We start from the raw sequence: 18,739 nt of genomic DNA on the forward strand, positions 1-18,739 counted from the left end.
ATTTCGAGCTTCAGGGCAAAGGCTGTGAATATGGCTGTGTACATGTGCTTTCTCAATTTTTTATTTTTAATAAATTTGCAAAAATCTCAAGTAAACTTTTTTCACGTTGTCATTATGGGGTGTTGTGTGTAGAATTCTGAGGAAAAAAATGAATTTAATCCATTTTGGAATAAGGTTGTAACATAACAATGTGGAAAAAGTGATGTGCTGTGAATACTTTCAGGATGCACTGTATTATTACCCAACATAAATGAACAGTCCTCTTTGTATTTAGGGTTCTCATTGAAGGACTTGATGATGATGGTCATGTAGACTTCTGGCTTTTAATCCATCAATGTAGGAACTTCATGGTGCTTTGATTAGGTGGTGGTGCCGCAGGTCACCACCACAAAAAACCGGGAAAAGAAACGGAAGAGAGAGTAGGGGTTAGTACAGATTTTAGAGCCACCATGAATAATTATGATAATTAATTGAATATACTGAGCATCAGGATTAAACTAAAATGAAGTTATGAGAAATCCATGTTAAAGTAATGTGTTTTCAGCATTTTTTTAAAGTGCTCCACTGTATTAGCCTGGCAAATTCCTATTGGCAGGCTATTCCAGATTTTAGGTGCATAACAGCAGAAGGCCGCCTCACCACTTCTTTTAAGTTTTGCTCTTGGAATTCTAAGCAGACACTCATTTGAGGATCTAAGGTTACGATTTGGAATATAAGATGTCAGACATTCCGATATATAAGATGGAGCGAGATTATTTAAGGCTTTGTAAACAATAAGAAGTATTTTAAAGTCAATCCTGAATGACACAGGTAACCAGTGTAGTGACATCAAAACTGGAGAAATGTGCTCGGATTTTCTTTTCCTAGTTAGGATTCTAGCAGCTGCATTCTGCACTCGTTGCAAACGATTTATGTCTTTTTCAGGTAGTCCTGAGAGGAGTGCGTTACAGTAATCCAATTGACTGAAAACAAAAGCGTGAACTAATTTCTCAGCATCTTTCAATGATATAAGAAGTCTAACTTTTGCTATGTTTCTTAAGTGAAAAAATGCTGTCCTAGTGATCTGATTAATATGCGATTTAAAATTCAGGTCACAGTCAACAGTTACCCCTAAACTCTTTACCTCCGTCTTGACTTTTAATCCTAATGCTTTGTGGAAGCCGGCCCGAACACAGACAGGCGGACACGTTGACGTCACCCAACACACTTTTATTAATTTTATTTACAATTATAAGTGCACCTCAAACCCCCAAAAGTCCCCAAAGTCCAGGCCAACTCGAATGCCTCACTTCTTCAGGCCGCCTCCTTGCCTCTCCTCCAAGACCTTGTCTACTCATCCTCCCGACTCCAGCCAATGAATGGAGGGAGGTGGCCCCTTTTATAATCACCCGGATGTGCTCCAGGTGCTTCCCAGCAATCTTCCACTGGCACTCCCCAGTGTAGCGGAAGTGCCAGCTGTGTACCCGGAAGCACTCCGGGTGTCCCTGCTTCTCTTCCCCCCAGCACTTCTGGGTGTGGCGGAAGTGCTGAGGTCCAGGGCTTAAAGGCATTGGGGTGCCCCCTGGTGGTGACCACGGGCCCCTACAGGGTTGAGCTTCAAAGCTCAGTACCCGTGGTCCCCATAGGTACCAGGGCGGTCACCCCCATGTGGTCTGGGAAAGGCGTAATCCCTCTTCTGGTCCTCCAGGGTGTCCCAGCCGGGTCGCCCCCCCAGCCACCTGCGACAGCATCAAGTTTATTTCTAATAACCTCATTATATCCATTATTGCCAATCACTAAAATTTCTGTTTTCTCTTTATTTAGCTTGAGAAAATTACTATTCATCCATTTAGAAACACAAGTAAGACATTGTGTTAGTGAAACAACAGAGTCGGGGTCATCAGGCGCTATTGATAAATACAGCTGTGTGTCATCAGCATAGCTGTGGTAACTCACGCTACTTCCATATCTACCTTTAACATGCAGACTTATGGGACTTTAGCAGTGGTAGATTTTTTTCAAAAAGAACACTAATGTACCAGAGTACAGTGCAAAGTCTTTCCTCCATGTGCTCAATAAGGTCCTGATGATCAGCTATATACCCTTGTGCGCCAAGTTCAGTAAAGTAGAATTTTTCTTCTTCTTCAAATCCAAGTCTCCCCAGTGTTAACTTGCTGCCAATGTGCAGATGGTACTTGCTGTTTCATATGTCATCCTGGCACAGTCTCTGACTTCAAGAGGCGTAAAGGACTCAGACCCCCTACTCCCACTCTCTGGCAACCTACTTGACAAAGTCTTTTCATGTCTCAATCACCTGTGCTGTCTAATATTCAGAATGTTCAACACACAGTTCAGTTTTTAACAAGCATGTAAAGAACTAACCGTTTGTTTCCTGCCTTTTCTTTTAAAAGCCTGTTCACTTTTGATGGAAAACACATCATGGAAGCCAAAGACCTGGAAAATGGACAGTTTTATGTAGCTGTTGGTCGAGAGAGGTTTAAAAAACTTGCATATAGTGACCTTCTTTTTACAAAGCCAGCACCAATAAGAAGATATAATGGGTAAGAGATTTTTTATTAATTTTAGGTAACTGTAAGAAAACATGTTGAATGCAAAGTCCCAATCTCCTATTTCACATTTTCTTGCTAGCGTATACACACTGGTTAGTTTATCTAAACCTATATATCTACATACTGTGGACAACACTCTTTGTAGTATTTACTTTTACATTTGCACCTCCCAGTGTTCCATCTTAAGTGCATAATTTCAATGCTTGTCAGCTAAGTGGGCTTTTCAGTGTCAAAAGTTTGCATTTTTGGAACCTCTAGACCAGGGGTCTCCAACTCCAGTCCTGGAGAGCTACTGTTTCTGCAAGTTTTCATTCTAACTCTCTTCTTAATTAGTGACCAGCTTTTGCTGCTAATTAACTACTGTATTTCCCTTTATTTTAATTGATTTTTCTTAAGACTCTGACCGCTGAATTGATTCTTTTTTCCTTAAACGGCACCTAAACATAAATTTGATGTGAAGAGAGCCAACAGATGACCCACTAAACTGGGGCCTCAAACTCCAACCAACTTCACTTCATTCAGTTTCTTAATTTGAAAGCCAATTCTCATTGCTAATTAAACCCGTTATTTAATTCCATGGCATTCATTCTGCCATGGCAGACATTTTCAAAACTGTTGATATTCTTTTTTAAGAGCGCTGTCAAAATGTTTTGTGGACCTGAGCAGATCAACATTACTGAGGCCTTCACCTTTCTTTATTTTTAGTTATTGTACGATGGACGCAAGTTGTTGTTTATGTGTTGGTTCATTTTGTGTCTTAATATTGTTTGGTTGCTAATTAAGGAAAAAATAAATAATTAAGGGGCCTGAGTCTTAAGTTGTGCATCAATTAAAATTAAAGCAAAGAGTTAATTAGCAGCAAAATCTGGTGACTAATTAAGAAAAGGGTTAGAATTAAAACCTGCAGCCACAGTAGCTCTCCAGGGGCCTCATGTATAAACGGTGCGTACGCACAGAAATGTTGTGTAAGAAAGTTTCCACATTCAAATCGCGATGTATAAAACCTACACTTGGCGTAAAGCCACGCACTTTTCCACGGTACCTCATACCCTGTCGTACGCAAGTTCTCCGTTTGGTTTTGCAGACTGGCAGCACCCAGCGTCAAAGCAGTGCTACTGTTCCTGTGTGGTTACCCTTTCTTAGATCCACATCCACGACGGAGGCTCAAGTGCTCCTTGTAGAACTGCTTGTACTTGCAAGTTACCGTGAGGTAATTGTACTTATGTTGCAGTTATAATATTGCACATCCTGAGCCACTTTATAAAGTGCGTATTTACATATGATGACGATATCATTTTTAAGATGAAATGCAGCAAAATATGTTGATTATATTATACAGATAAAACTTTAACTTTAACTACGTGGTACCGCAGCACTAGCGAGCTTGAGCTTCATTCACGGATTGCTCCTGCCTCGCTCTGTTTTCATGCTGTGGCTGGCGCGACACTGGAAGGATAGATGGATAGAATAATTAAACATTACGAAGATATTTCGATGTTCCTTAAAAGTTTTGAAGAATTGCCGTTCTAAGCTTACAGGTGGATTAACGTCTATTACAGAGCTGATTGTGTGGCGATTGGTTATTTGGAGAAAGAAAAGTAAGGACAGGAATTGGGGGTTAGTACGTTTGAAAAAGACAGTACTTCTGTAATAAAGCATTTCATTGAAGGTCGCGCATGGCACAGCAAGCATCTTGCTGTAAGACATGAACAATCACTGCGCCACCGTGTTCCCATGTTTAATAACATACTTTAACTCATATCATCATGAAAATGATATAACGTATACTTCTCAGTATTTTAATTACTCAAAGAGCTGTAATATTACGAACGTAATGGATTCTATGTCCTGTCGGAGGAAGAGCACGTAGTGATTCAGGCACATAGAGCACATATAAGATCAAATACACAACAAAGCATTTAATGTGCTACTTTAGTTACGATGGGATTGAGAAACTAGTAAATTAAACGATATTAAGATGAAGTTTATGATGTTCTACTTTAATGACAAAATAAACTATGTGATTAAAGTGGAAATTTCGAGATTAAAGTTGACATTTCGTGCTTTATTCACACTGTGTGCCTTTTTTTTCACTGTACCCTAATAAGCTTTCATATGACACTCAGACGGTGGGCTACGAGTCGCCTTTTCATGCTGACTTTGATATGTGACAACTTTTTTATTTCGGGCACTGTGCGACTTTGTAAACTTGAGCTTACGAGTTTCTCCGACACGCTATGTCACTCGATCAACTTCCTTTTGTTGCTTATATAACTGTTTAAACCAACAAATAGTACATTTTTCTTTGCCTCCATTTGGTATTCACTGAAATTCTTCTGTTTTTCCTCGTACTTTTGCCATTGCCTTTTCACAGAACGCTGGGCTTAAGGGCTCTTTATATAGATTTGCATATTCAAAGAGGCAGAATTCTGTGAGGAGTTGGGGCGGGACAGCAAGCATGTGCACGTGCGTTTATTTCCACGCTGAGCGGGACTTATGTAGCAGAAGAACGCGGAAGTTGGCGAACGCACAGATTCCTGCATCTGGATTTTTCTGTGCGTAAGCACATTTCGGCTTTTGTGCTTGCGTCACGTTATAGTGCGAATTCTACGCACGGCGTTATGCATGAGGCCCCAGGACTGAAGTTGGAGACCACTGCTATAGACACACACAAGTTTTTCATTTCTGCGTGCTCAAGTTATATGTTGAGGTGATAAAATCAATGTAAGGGCGCTCTGGGGTTCACATCGAAGGAGAAAAAAATGTGTGAGGAGTCATATCAAGATGAACAATGGCAAGCACTACTATGATGCTGTTCTTCATTGTGTTGTAGTACACCTTCTTCAAATGAATATTCTGAAGTGTGCTATAGGAAAGAGTGATTGGTTTTTTAACATCCATTTTGACAGGCTATATATAAAATAAACTGGTGATTTTTAAGTTTTATTGCTTTTCTAACAAAAGCTGCTGGCCTGTATGCAGGTGAGCTAAAAAACTGAAGGTAAGATGGCACAATGAAAAACTGGGACAGGGCCCTGCAGTGCTTTAAAAAACCCCATGCCATACTGGTGTGGATGAAAGGGCACTGCAGTGTATCTTGGAAAAGGGCCTGAATACTTATGTCAACATGATACAATATTTCAGTTTTATATTTTTAACAAGCTTGCAAAAAACTATTAAATGTTGTTTTTTGCTTTGGGTGGCACAGTGGTATCGCTGCTGTTTTGCATTAAGGAGACCAGGGTTCACATTCTGGGTCCTTCCTGTGTGGAGTTTCCATGTTCTCCCCGTGTCTCCGTGGGTTTCCTCCCACAGTCCAAAGACATGCAGATTAGGTGGATTGGCATTTCCTAAACTGGCAGTATGTGTGTGTTTTTGCCCTGTGATGGACTAGCACCCTGTCCAAGATTTGTTCCTTCCTCATGTCCTATAGTAGCTGGGACAGACCCTCTGAACCCTGTTCAGGACTAACAGGGTTAGAAACTGACTGACTGTTTTTGCTTTGCCATATTAGGGAATTGAGTGTTGCTTGATGAGGGAAAAAAATTAATTTAAATTATGTCACAAGTGGCTGGGGGACCGGGAGGTGGCGTATTCGTCCTCTGGGCCACGAGGGGGCAACCGCCCTGGATCTGGAGAGGACCACGGGAGAGGAGCAAGGAGGCTCAAGCCCATTAGGGCCCGTGGCCACCGCCATGGAGCGCCCGAGTCTCAGAGAGCCCGGGAAACATTTACTTCCGCCACACCCGGGAAGATGGAGGAAGATCCTTCCAGGGACACCCTGAGTGCTTCCGGGTGCAAGAGCAGCACTTCCGCCACACCAGGAAGTGCTGCCGGAAGGATTTCATCAGGCACCTGGAGCACATCTGGGTGGAAATAAAAGGAGCCGCCTTCCTACAGTCTGGGAGCTAGAATCGGGAGTGGGAGCAGGACGAGGCTCCCGTGGAGAAAGGAAAGGCGGTCCAAGGACATTGGGGAAGAGGCCCATGTTAAAGGTGGTTAGTGCTGGGAGCACTGTGTGTTGTGTAGGAACTGTGTTAAATAAACGTGTGCTTCTTTATAAAGATGTGGTCTCCGTCTGGTGGTGTCCGGCATGTCTTATAATGATTTTTGCGCAAGGCTACTCTATAATAAAATGTGTAAAAAAATGAAGAGATCTGAATTTACAGTATATACCTGGGTAATGCTGATTGCTTTGGCTAGTGCTATATAAAAGAAAGTAAAGATTTTTAAATGTCTTACGTCAGAATGACTGTGGCATATAACATAATAACATCAAATCTGCTTAATTCAGTACGGCATCACAATCAGGGTAGGATCAGAAGCAGGCAGGAATCTCTCACACACATGAAAATATGAGGCCAGTTTAGAGTCGCCAATTTACCTAAAAGACAGATTTTTGGGATATGAAAGGACAATCAGAGCCCTTGAAGAAAAGAACATGCAGACAAACGAAAAACATGAAAAATCCACAGAGACCGGGTTTGGGATTTGAATAGATGGTGCTGGATCTGTGAGACAGCTGTGGTAACCACTATGCCACCTATTATGACAAAAAAATACACAAAATAAGTGGGTAACAGTGGCCATTATTTCAAACACTATATAAAGTGTGTTTTTTAAGCCCCCTTTAATATGTATGTCCCACAGGGTGACATCCTGAGGATTTGCTGGATCCCCTCGAGGTTGCTGGATATCATGGCCGGCCTGTACACTGGTACTGTGAGTGCTGTGCAGAGTGGAGGCAGAACCTCTGTGTTTTTCCCAGTTGATTCTGGGGTTCACCAGGGGTCTGTTCTGCTACTACTCTGTTCAATGCTTGTATGGACTGGGTGTCGGGCAAGGTTGTGGGGTCCAGCGGCTGTGAGGCATCTGTTGGTGAAGAAAGATTCACTGATTTTGACTTTGCTGACGATGCTGTGATGTTCGCGGAGTCAATGGAGGCTCTGATCGGGGCGCTGGAGAGACTGAGCGAGGAGTCTGAGTGTCTGGGCTTGTGAGTGTCCTGATATAAACCAAGATCCAGGCCTTTAATGACCTCTTGGGCTCAGCCATCAGCAGTGTGTCTGTTTGCGGAGAGAGTGTCGACCTCGTTGAGAGGTTTACTTACCTTGGCAGTGACATTCATGTCTCTGGTGACTCTTCCTATGAAGTCAGTAGACGGATTGGGAAAGCATGGGGGGTCATGAGGTAACTGGAAAGGGGTGTGTGGCGCTCTCGATATCTATGCAAAAGGACGAGGGTCCAAGTCTTTAGAGTCCTGGTGCTTCCTGTCTTGCTATATGGTTGCGAGACATGGACGCTAACCAGTGACCTGAGATGAAGACTGGACTCCTTTGGTACTGTGTCACTTCGGAAAATCCTAGGGTACTGTGTCGAATGAGCGGTTGCTCATGGAGTCCCGAATGAGGCACATTACCTGCATTGTGAGGGAGCCTCAGTTACGGCACTACGGCCATGTGACACAATTACCCGAGGGTGATCCGGCTTGTAAGATCCTCATTGTTGGGGACCCGAGTGGCTGGACCAGGCCAAGGGGTCGGCAACATAACACCTGGCTGCGGCAGATTCAGGGTCATTTCCGGAGGGTGGGACTGGACTGCGTGTCTGCCTGGGGGGTTGCCAACCGGGATCCTGAGTTGTTTCATTGTGTAGTGGGTGCGGCAACGCACTGTACCAGTGCATGCTCCCCAACTTGACTTGACTTGACTTTAATATGTGTATTATTATAGGATGAGTGAGACAAGACTCACTGCACCCCTTACTAGATTGGTATACTCTCTCAGCTTAAGGTTAACGCACACAAAGAAATCTTATCTACTTCAGTACTCTATGAGTGATTCCTGCACTGCCATTCACTCCCTAGTACTTCACACAGGGACTAATAATCTACAGATGTGCCTGGATATAACCCAGACCTACATTCTATTTGGGTTTCCAAGTATATTGTAAATTCGATGAAGACTAATACACCATTTAGTTATAGGCCACTCACCAACCAATGATGTCTTACTTCTTCTGCACCGTTCCTTCTATTGGAGTTCCCTCCTCAGCCTGATATCCCTGCAATTCAGAACACTTGTCACTCTCCCTTGGACCAGGTGCCCTAGTATTTACTTTATTACTTCAAACACAGGTATTAAGACAAAGTATATAAATTTAAAAGCAATGTGATATTTATTAAAGTATAAGAAAGTATAATAGAAAATATTAATAGATAGCAAAGTCTGGATGTATGTGGTTTTAGAAAGCTTACTGAAAATCAGCAATACCAAAGGTCGATGTTGTCCTGGGAAGCTTTTCGATTGGGCACTTGGCGTGATCCATAAGCCGCGTTCTCCCTCTCTCTTTCTTTCTGACTTGTCTCAGTCTTCTTCATGTTGCTGCTCTCCTGCTCCTCTGGACAGACTATTATTTATTGGGGCAGGGCTCTTGTGCATGTGACATTACACATATATGATTGGCTAGCAAGCCTGGTGATGGATGGCTCTGCCCAAAAGCTTTGCTTCTCATACATACAGGATCTGTGCAATCTCTTGTTATCTTTTACTATTAAGTTCTACGCTGTCTGACCATTTTAAACTAAAAGCAGGACACATGCGTTAATGATCACAAGAAGACAAAATGTAAAATTGTTGATCAAAAGGAAGAAAGAATTCAGATATTTCGATATGTTACTTTCAAGTGCCTTTGTAAATTAATTGTTTAAGAGTCTTGCAGTTTCCTTTGTAAATTAGTTTTGGCCTTTATATGTCATCATAGTTCATTTGAGCAAAATTTTAAAAACTTACATATATATGTCTCGGGGGCGGCACGGTGGCGCAGTGGGTAGCGCTGCTGCCTCGCAGTTAGGAGACCCGGGTTCGCTTCCCAGGTCCTCCCTGCGTGGAGTTTGCATGTTCTCCCCGTGTCTGCATGGGTTTCCTCCGGGCGCTCCGGTTTCCTCCCGCAGTCCAAAGACATTCAGGTTAGGTGGATTGGCGATTCTACATTGTCCCTAATGTGTGTTTGGTGTGTGGGTGTGTTTGTGTGTGTCCTGCGGTGGGTTGGCACCCTGCCCGGGATTGTTTCCTGCCTTGTGCCCTGTGTTGGCTGGGATTGGCTCCAGCAGACCCCCGTGACCCTGTGTTTGGATTCAGCGGGTTGGAAAATGGATGGATGTCTCAGATGTTGATTAAATTGCCGATGCATATATTTGGGGTGCCATGCTTGCCACAAACCCATTTAATTGCCAGGAAAAGAAAACAGTTCCATAGGACACAGAAACAAAAATAAAGATTTGTGCTCCTCGCACTCCTTCAAGGGTTAGGCCTCAGAGAGCTCTGTCTCATCCGCTCTTTCGGGTCAAAAGATGCCATTCTCATCTTATTGTCTTGGTTATATTGGCCCCCTGCCTAGAGTGGGTAGGGCTTAGAACATACGAGGGGCGGGGCTAGTCGTTAGGCTATCTGTGACATAGCAATTCAAACAGCTGATTGCGAGAAATTTTTACATTTATCAATTTCCTGCAGAATTCCTATGACAGTTTAATCTGTATTTACTACATTATAAAATGACAGTCATGTTATTTTTTATTACTCATTCAAGTTGTAAGTTTCTTAAAGCTTTGGCACACAAGATGGCCTAGCAATGGAGCATCTTTTAATCTAAATGTGAGCATGCTTTGTGTAATGTATTTTTGTGGCTGCATTTCTAGCTCTTTTAAAATGTTGTAATTAACCGATATTTTACCTTCTAGGTCTAAAGCAGCATCACTACCACCTTTATACAGATATGAAAATCACAAAGAAGGTGTAAGTATAAGATTTTCCACAATTGAAATTCTTGCTGTTAATTTCATGGAAATAAAAGGTTCTTAACTCCTGGCAGAGCTAAGCAGAGCTCCACTAATTCATTGTGTCTGGTAACTGCAGTCTGTAAATGCTGATTATTAGGCGGAGAAAGAATATTTGATATGAAACTTATAGCAACAGAGAGAGTGGAGAAACAAATATCATTTGAAGTGGAGATACTGGGGCAAAGCTCCCAAGATGTACAGGTGCAGCCTTTCACCATCCATATCCTTCTCCAGGTGGGCCTCTTATCTGCATCTCTCAAGACTCTCAGAACCACTGCCCTCTGCCGTAGCTTCTACCTGTCTTCTCCTTGACCTAGAATTAGTTGTGACAGTCAGTCAGTAAACCATCCATCCATCCATCCATTTTCCAACCCGCTGCATCCGAACACAGGGTCACGGGGGTCTGCCAGAGCCAATCCCAGCCAACACAGGGCGCAAGGCAGGGAACCAATCCCGGGAAGGGCACCAACCCACCGCAGGACACACACACACACTCTCACACACTAGGGACAATTCAGGATCACCAATGCACCTAACCTGCATGTCTTTGGACTGTGGGAGGAAACCCACGCAGACACGGGGAGAACATGCAAACTCCACGCAGGGAGGACCCGGGAAGCGAACCCAGGTCTCCTAACTGCGAGGCAGCAGCTACCACTGCGCCACCGTGCCGCCCACTTTAAAAATCAATTTTACAAAAATGTTATAATTTGTATTGAGAAGAATTTATATTGATAGCTTTCGTATCCGAAGGCCTCTTGACATCCAATATTTTTGGTTTTGCTATCGGGGCGAGAATGTAACTGTGATCTCTTTGCCAAAAATGTAAAAAGTTGGCAAGGTGTCCAAAGTCAAATATTGCCACTGTATCTGACCATGTTCAGCTCTGACGGAAGAGTGTCCCCCACGTGGGTAGAAGAACACGTGGCCGTGATATCTCTGCCAATGAGCAGCTACCCCGTAAAACACACGTAGCTCTGGTCTCTCTCTTCAAAAACGTCAAATGTTACTCCTTAACTATCTCTAGAAGATAATGTCTGCTGAACAAACAGGTATCACTAGCTAAGCGGAGACAGGGTACACTCCAACACGTGGCGAGAGGTAGAGCGAGAACTTGAACGGAGGCTGGAGCGTGACTGAGTGACGAGGACCCCACCTGGAGTCCTGCCTCCTGCTCCCCTCCAGCACACCTTGACCATTATGTAGTAGTTCATTGTGACAGTGTTATACATTAACATTTAGGTGTGATGCAGTGTCTTTGATAATTTGATACAAAACGTATCATTCAAACTGTAGCATCTTTCATTTTTTCAAAAATAAAAGCGTTGGCAGAGTACTTTGTCCAAAATGTCAGTGTAACTCTGCTTTGCCTCGATGCTAGTGACAGTCATTTGGAGAAAACAACAAGGAAAGCTATCAGCCATCCATTATCTTCTACTGCACAGTAGTGTCCCCACTCATATTCCACAGTTGACACTATGGAATTGTGTATTTCAAGAGAAGGCCTTGTGTACCTCACATCTAAGCGGGGTGGCAGCTCCAGGCGGCGTGGTGACTCAGAGGCTAAGGATCTGCGCTGGCAATCAGAAGGTTGCCAGTTCAAATCCAGTAAATACTAGAAGTGATTCCACTTCGCTGGACCCTTGAGCAAGGCCCTTAACCTGCAATTGCTCCGTCCTGGGTATGACATTAACCTGCATTCAGCCCCGCTGACAGGTCGTCCTACTTGCAGGGAAATCTTGGAAGTCAGTGGCAGGATTGGCACTCCTGCCACTCTATAAAAGAGCTCACACTGTGGTGCTGAGGTGTCATCTATTGTATGGCTGCTCTTGGGTCCTAATTTGGGATCCTGAGGTGATTTGTGGTGTGGTGGGTGCAGCAACACAACATAGCAGTGCATGTTTCCACATCTGTCCCCCAATAACTCAATAAAGCATAACAATGGTCCATTTTATAATTATTTTTTATGGGTTTTTACAAACAGCTGGCTGGCCGACAAAGCAAGTCAACAGGTGGATCAAGTGATGCATCACCTCAGCCCCCAAAAAGAAAAGGCAAGAAGGAGCAGTTGTCCCCAGCAGAAGAAGTGGGTTTGCATGGAAAGCCTGTCAGGGTCAAATGGAAGCGGAATGGGATTACTGCACCCATTTACCATCGTAACAGTAAGGCTGCCCTTTCTGCTTTTGGATATCCTGTGTTTTTGTGAGGTTCTTCTTTGACACTGTCACTTGTGGCCTTCTGGGTGGTCCGTCAGGCAGAACCTTCGCCTCTGCCTTATTAGTATAGATGTGTCTATGATTTGATGCCTATTGATGCTGCTTGGCTTTTCATGTTTAGGCCAGGGAGTTAACTGACAGTCTTCCTTTTTCTTCTTCCTAAATGCTTAACTCTTGCAGCATAAAAATTGTTGTTAAGTGCTTACATAGTAAAACATACAGTAACACTGTATTAAAATCGGATTTATTTAGCACATAACTTTCATGCAAAAAGCTGCGATTTCAAAATTTTTGACCCCATCATGTTTTCCTCACATGTGTACTGTAATGAATTGACTGGCATCCTGGCTGGGATTGATGCTGTTTCCTTATCTGGCCTAGAGGCCATTGTAATGGAAGGACAGCCTGAGTGGATGGGCATCCCAACTGGAAGGACTGGTTCTTCCTTTTCTGTGTTTGGGGACAGCAGCTGAAAGAACATCATAGCTGGCTGTACCCTTTCCCCTTCAGGAGGCTCGTATAGCAGAGGGACAGAGGGAGGCTTCTTCCTGGAGCCATGTGTTCCACCAGTACACTGGGTGGCAGCATTCCTCTGGCATAGCTCCCATTTGGACACCTGTAAGGCTGCCTGGGACATGTAGTTCTGCAGGGCAGCCATGTTGGGGCTCATGCTACTGGAGGGAACTGTTGGCAGGAGGCTTCCCTGTCAAGTGGAGGTTCTTTTCTTTAATAACCACTTTAGTAACACCAAACCAAAATGTGTTTGGACTGTGGGAGAAACGCGGAGCTCCTGGTGAAAACATACAAACTCCACACAGTCTACTTCACTGTAAGACAGCAGTGCAACCACTGTGCCACCTTGCTACCCAATAATCATCATCATCATCATCATCATCATCATCATCCTTATTATTATTATTATTATTATTATTATAGCGCTTTTAATATTTTTTATTTAAATAGCCACCCCATGTCATGCTAAAACTCACCTAAATCTTTCTATTATTATTATTATTATTATTATAGTGCTTTGGATAATTTATTTATATTTAAATAGCCACCCCATGTCATGCTAAAAACTTACTGAGCTAAATTTGTCTATTATTATTATTATTATTATTATTATTATTATTATTATTATTATTATTATTATTATTATTATTATAATGCTTTGGATAATTTTTTTATATTTAAATAGCCACCCCATTTCATACTAAAACTCACCTAAATCTTTCTATTATTATTATTATTATTATTATAGTGCTTTGGATATTTTTTTATATTTAAATAGCCACCCCATGTCATGCTAAAAACTCACTGAGCTAAATTTGTCTATTATTATTATTATTATTATTATGCTTTTGATAATTTTTTAATATTTAAATAGCCACCCCATGTCATACTAAAACTCACTGAGCTAAATCTGTCTATTATTATTATTATTATTATTATTATTATTATTATTATTATTATTATTATTATAGTGCTTTTGATAATTTTTTTATCTTTAAATACCCACCCCATGTCATGCTAAAAACTCACTGAGCTAAATCTGTCTATTATTATTATTATTATTATTATTATTATTATTATTATTATTATTATTTTATTATTATTATTATTATTATTTTGACTATAGTCAAGAAAAATAAAGGAATAAAAAAATAAAAGAATAGAATAATGGATGGAAGATAGTGAGGACAGCAATTAATAATAATAATAATAATAATAATAATAATAATAATAATAATAATAATAATAACATATCCCGATTTAACTCAGTGAGTGTTTAGCATGACATGAGATGGCTATTTAAATATTAAAAAAATATCAAAAGCACTATGAGTATCCTGAAATAGATTGGTGCCCCATTCAGGATCACTAGCTTCCAGATTAGACCCTGCATTGGACTGACTGGGTCCAGTAATTGTTAGAAACAAAATTGGTACAGAATCTACTGAATATAAAATTCTCACAGTCCTAGAAAGATCTGAACTGATGACACAGCAACTTTCAAAAGATAGCTGGGTTCATTAGTGTTTACTAAATGAGGTGTTTAATTTCTCTTTTATTAAGCGGTCCCATCTTTCTTTCCTTCCTCTGATTTGTCTTTGGAGTAGTTTCTGTATTTTGCCATTAGATGGCAGTGTTGACATAGGAAAGCATAAAGGCAGTTCTGGTTAGTTTTTTGGCTTTATATTCTATTTATTAAGTAGAAGCCTGTGATTGTGTCCAGTGTGAAAGGCACCTTGTAAAAAATGGCTTGATTAAAATGTTTAAATGTTGAAGACAGGATAATAAATGATTCATTCACTCAATTTTGAAATCCATCTTCTTCCTCTACTTCTAAAGCTTTTCCCACTTTCATATATTGGACCACGCTCCTCCACTCTCATCTGATGTACACTTCCTTACCTGATACCCCTTTCTCTCTTACTGCCCCCTTCACACAGTCCATTCACTTTCTCTTTGGTTGTTCTCCTCTCCTCAATTCCAACACCTCCTTAACTGATTGTTCTACCCACATTGCTTACCTCTCTGTTCATTACCTGTCTGTACCATGGCAGTAAATCTGAAATGAACTGATTATGCTACATTTTTTGTCAATGCCTTGCATTTTTGAAAATAGCCTATACTGTTGCCCTTCTGTGTATCATCATTTAGTTCACAATACCAATAAAGAATCGGAGTGAAGATCTCTTTGAAGTAAACAAAATGTGCAGAGGAAGTTATAAAAAGCAATAAAGCTAAGCCAAGATGGAGCAGAATGAAATGTGATTTTTTTTATTGTGGATGGAGATGCTGTTTTTCAGAATGTGATAGACAGAAAGAGAACAGCACAGGGTGGTGCTTTTGAGTGAGTAAAAGTAATTTTCAACTGTTATTGTTTTTTATAGGTTTATTTTTTTATTCAAACCCACTATATAATGAGGCGGTACTACCGTATATACTCGCAGATAAGTTGGGACTTAATTTTACAGTATAATTTCTGGTATTTTATAATGTCAGTCATATAAGTTGAATGCGGAAAAATTACACTGTTGGTCCAAGAGATTACGATATGCTAACGCCCACATGAGAGAGTAACCACGGAGCACACGGCACACTATGTGGGTGCGTCAATGCACTGTATCAGCGTGTGCTCCTAACCTCTCTCTCTGTCTCTCTATTGTGCCTACATGACCACGCGGTAATACCCCAACTATTCTAATGTGACGTTTGAACTGATTTGTGTTTTTTGTATCTCACACCCTCATACACCTTTATCGTAAGAGCATCCCTTATCTACAATGGAGTGTTCGATCAGAAGAAAATATGAAGCTGGTTTTAGATTAAACGTCGTTGAAGTAGTGAAAGAAATTGGTAACTGTGTAACGGCCGACCCCTTTTACCCAGCCGGCAGCTACACTCCCAAGACCTGTGGCTTGGATAATTGACTGAGAAATAACCTTACTATCAAGCCGTACTTCTTACCAATTAAACTTTCCCCCCCACAATCGACGGTGAAAAATATAAGCACACAAAAACAGGATGTAAAATTAAACAGATTATATGTATTAAGTGAAATGAAATAGAAAAATAGTAACATAAATATCCCTCCACCCCAGCAATAACAAGACACCACCAAATATATATACACAACAAAAACCCTCCCTTGTCCCTGTAACAAATAAACACACAACACGAATAACAATGAATGATAAACTGAAAATGAATGAAAACGTGAGTCCGGTAATAAAGAAACTGTCCTGAAAGCGGATGACTGAATTAGTGAAATTGCGATGTTTGATTCTCCCCGGAAAAAATGGAACAGCCTCACCGTGAATCCTCGTGTGTGTGGTGGATGAGTAAGTCCTACCCCGGGGTCTCTCGTGGTGAGGTCCTTGAAATAAATCCGGCTGATGGAAAAACAAACTGGATGGATATGCGCAATGTGGACAATAACTGGAACAGTTGGCTCGTGCTCGTGAATGAAAAATCTCCTTCTCTCCTCCTCTTTCCTTCTCCTCCTGATGGCTTAAATAATCCTGTGACGGCTGTGATTGATTGATTGTAAACAGGTGTTTTCCAGGTTTGCGGCTGTGGTCTCCTTCCATCATCCGTCCCCCTTTTTCGGGGACGGCATTAACTGATGCACATAAACAGTAAACGGGACAATAAAACGAGACGCACTCAGTACTGACATTTAAACACTATGTGGCCCCGCTACAACTGCGCTGCTGCAACAAAATTCGATACGTCTGAGAAACTGATGTGAGATTGGAGGAGGCAAGAAGATGTAAAAAATAAATAAGTGTTGCATTTTTGAATGGGCGTATAAGTCGGGGTCTGATTTTATGATTGATTTTTTGGGTTTCAAGACCTGACTCATACGTGAGTATATACGGTAATTTGAGATTTGTAGCATTTTTAGCTTTGAATGAATCAACTTTAAATTGAATTTGTAGCATTGCTGAATACCACTGTTAGTAATGTTCCTTCATGCGGAGTTTGGCTACAATCTCCCACACCATACACTCAAGCCCCGCCTCCCACACCCACCCATGCCTTGAGGACCCCCCCCCCCCACCAACTATAGATGCGTTCCATGGTCTTTGGATTGTGATTGTCAAAATTGTCATCATAAATGGCAAAGTGGGCATCGTCTTACCAGTGCAAAAAACACATGTCTGGTGGCTTAACAAAATGTATACGTGTAACAGGAAATGAGTCCAGTGATTTTGTTCTTTACCCAAGATCTTTATTTAAAAACTAAATACCAGGCAGACACATTAATCTTTGGAAACAAAATAGCATTTGTTTTGCTATTTTTTAGTTTATTTTTTTGCAAAGTGAAATGCTGAGCTTTGTGCGAGTCGTATCACTCATCACTATCTGGAAGCTTTCTGGCAGCCTACTGGATGACCAAACCCCATCACTATCTACTGGCTCAGGCTCAGCTACTGTGGTAGTTCATATCATGATGAACCACTTTCTTTTCTGCCTGGCATTAGTACCCTCTTTGGATCCACTTTTCACTGGGAAGGTGCACCACAGCCTGGCAGTACACCCTTATCCACCCTGGCATGCAGAGGATTTCCTTTTACATTTTGCCCAACAATAGGATGAGCTCCTCCAGCTATGTCTTTGACTCAGTAGATCTCCCCTGTGAAATGTTTTTTTTATCCTAAATCAAGCTTCAAAATAATTAGTACAATTGAAAAGACTTCTTAGCAAACCAAAACATGTTTACGGTAATTAAGTGAATGTTTTACTACAGGAGTGAATTAGAAGCTTCAACTACTTGCAAATCCCAGTCATTAAAGTAACACTTCTCAACAGCAGCTCAGCCCCAATGACCAGCACTGAAGCGTGATTACAGGGTATGCGCCTTGTGTTTGCACCTGACCCCCTCTCTGGTGTTTCTGCAGTTATGTGTCTGTCTGTCTGTTTAGTGTCGCCGCGCTAAGATGACTCAGGCTTGTGGGAGCAAAGAGACATGGGCATCCTGATCAAAATGTCTGATTGATACCAATTTTCAGTTGGACTAATAGTATTGTTTTTGTCCTTCTTGGCTCGTCTTTCTAAGAGCATAAAGAAATAAGAAGACTTTCCATTGACATGGTAGGTGGGAGTAGGGAGTAGTCTACTTATCATAGGTCTCTCTAATTTAAATTTTAACCTGGAAGAAAAATTCAGATCCATCTGTTGTCTTTCCTGCTTATCTAGTTCAGGGGCATGGAGAGCTGGTACCTTTCATGGCAGCTGTGAGCCCCTCTGTGCCATTCTTGTCATTCCTCCTTCTCTCCTGTAAATGACTCTGTTCCCCTATTCCTCATTCCTTCACATCTTCTTCACTCTATCTTTCCTCCATCTCTTCTATTTTTAATGCCTTACTTACCCCTGGTATCTTCTCTACTGATTTCAAGAAGTCTAATCCCTATTCTCTAGAAACACTCTCTCAACTCATCTGCCACTGATAATTACTATCCCATTTACCTTCTGCCACTGTTCAAGACTTTAGAACCAGTAGTCCACCAACAAAGTTTCCTGTTTTCTCTCTGACAACAACCTTCTAGATCATCGTCAGCTGCTTTTAGTCACAAATCATCTTCAGTCTTCTCGAGCTGCTTCTCTGTCCTCTGTTCTGATCTTTC

At 41.6% G+C, this 18,739-nt stretch overlaps 2 protein-coding genes across 19 annotated transcripts in view; one reads left to right on the forward strand and one right to left on the reverse strand.

Moving 5' to 3' along the window:
- Positions 1–18,739, reverse strand: part of LOC114663507 (probable thiopurine S-methyltransferase) — a 261,664-nt gene that overhangs the window by 153,342 nt on the left and 89,583 nt on the right. The gene's annotated exons all lie outside the window — the stretch shown is intronic.
- The window catches only part of LOC114663782 (doublecortin domain-containing protein 2-like), a 346,685-nt gene that overhangs the window by 54,862 nt on the left and 273,084 nt on the right, over positions 1–18,739 (forward strand). Inside the window, exons 6-8 of one of the 8 annotated variants that reach the window (XM_051935734.1) lie at positions 2,391–2,540; positions 10,288–10,342; positions 12,371–12,548. The exons of 5 other annotated variants lie outside the window; for them this stretch is intronic. In XM_051935734.1, the coding sequence (XP_051791694.1) occupies positions 2,391–2,540; positions 10,288–10,342; positions 12,371–12,548 (383 nt within the window). The remainder of the gene's footprint in view (positions 1–2,390; positions 2,541–10,287; positions 10,343–12,370; positions 12,549–18,739) is intronic. 2 more of the 8 variants (XM_051935742.1, XM_051935741.1) reach the window with 2 other exon arrangements.

The sequence above is a fragment of the Erpetoichthys calabaricus genome, chromosome 13, assembly GCF_900747795.2.
Source record: "Erpetoichthys calabaricus chromosome 13, fErpCal1.3, whole genome shotgun sequence".
NCBI classification, from domain to species: Eukaryota; Metazoa; Chordata; class Cladistia; order Polypteriformes; family Polypteridae; genus Erpetoichthys; species Erpetoichthys calabaricus.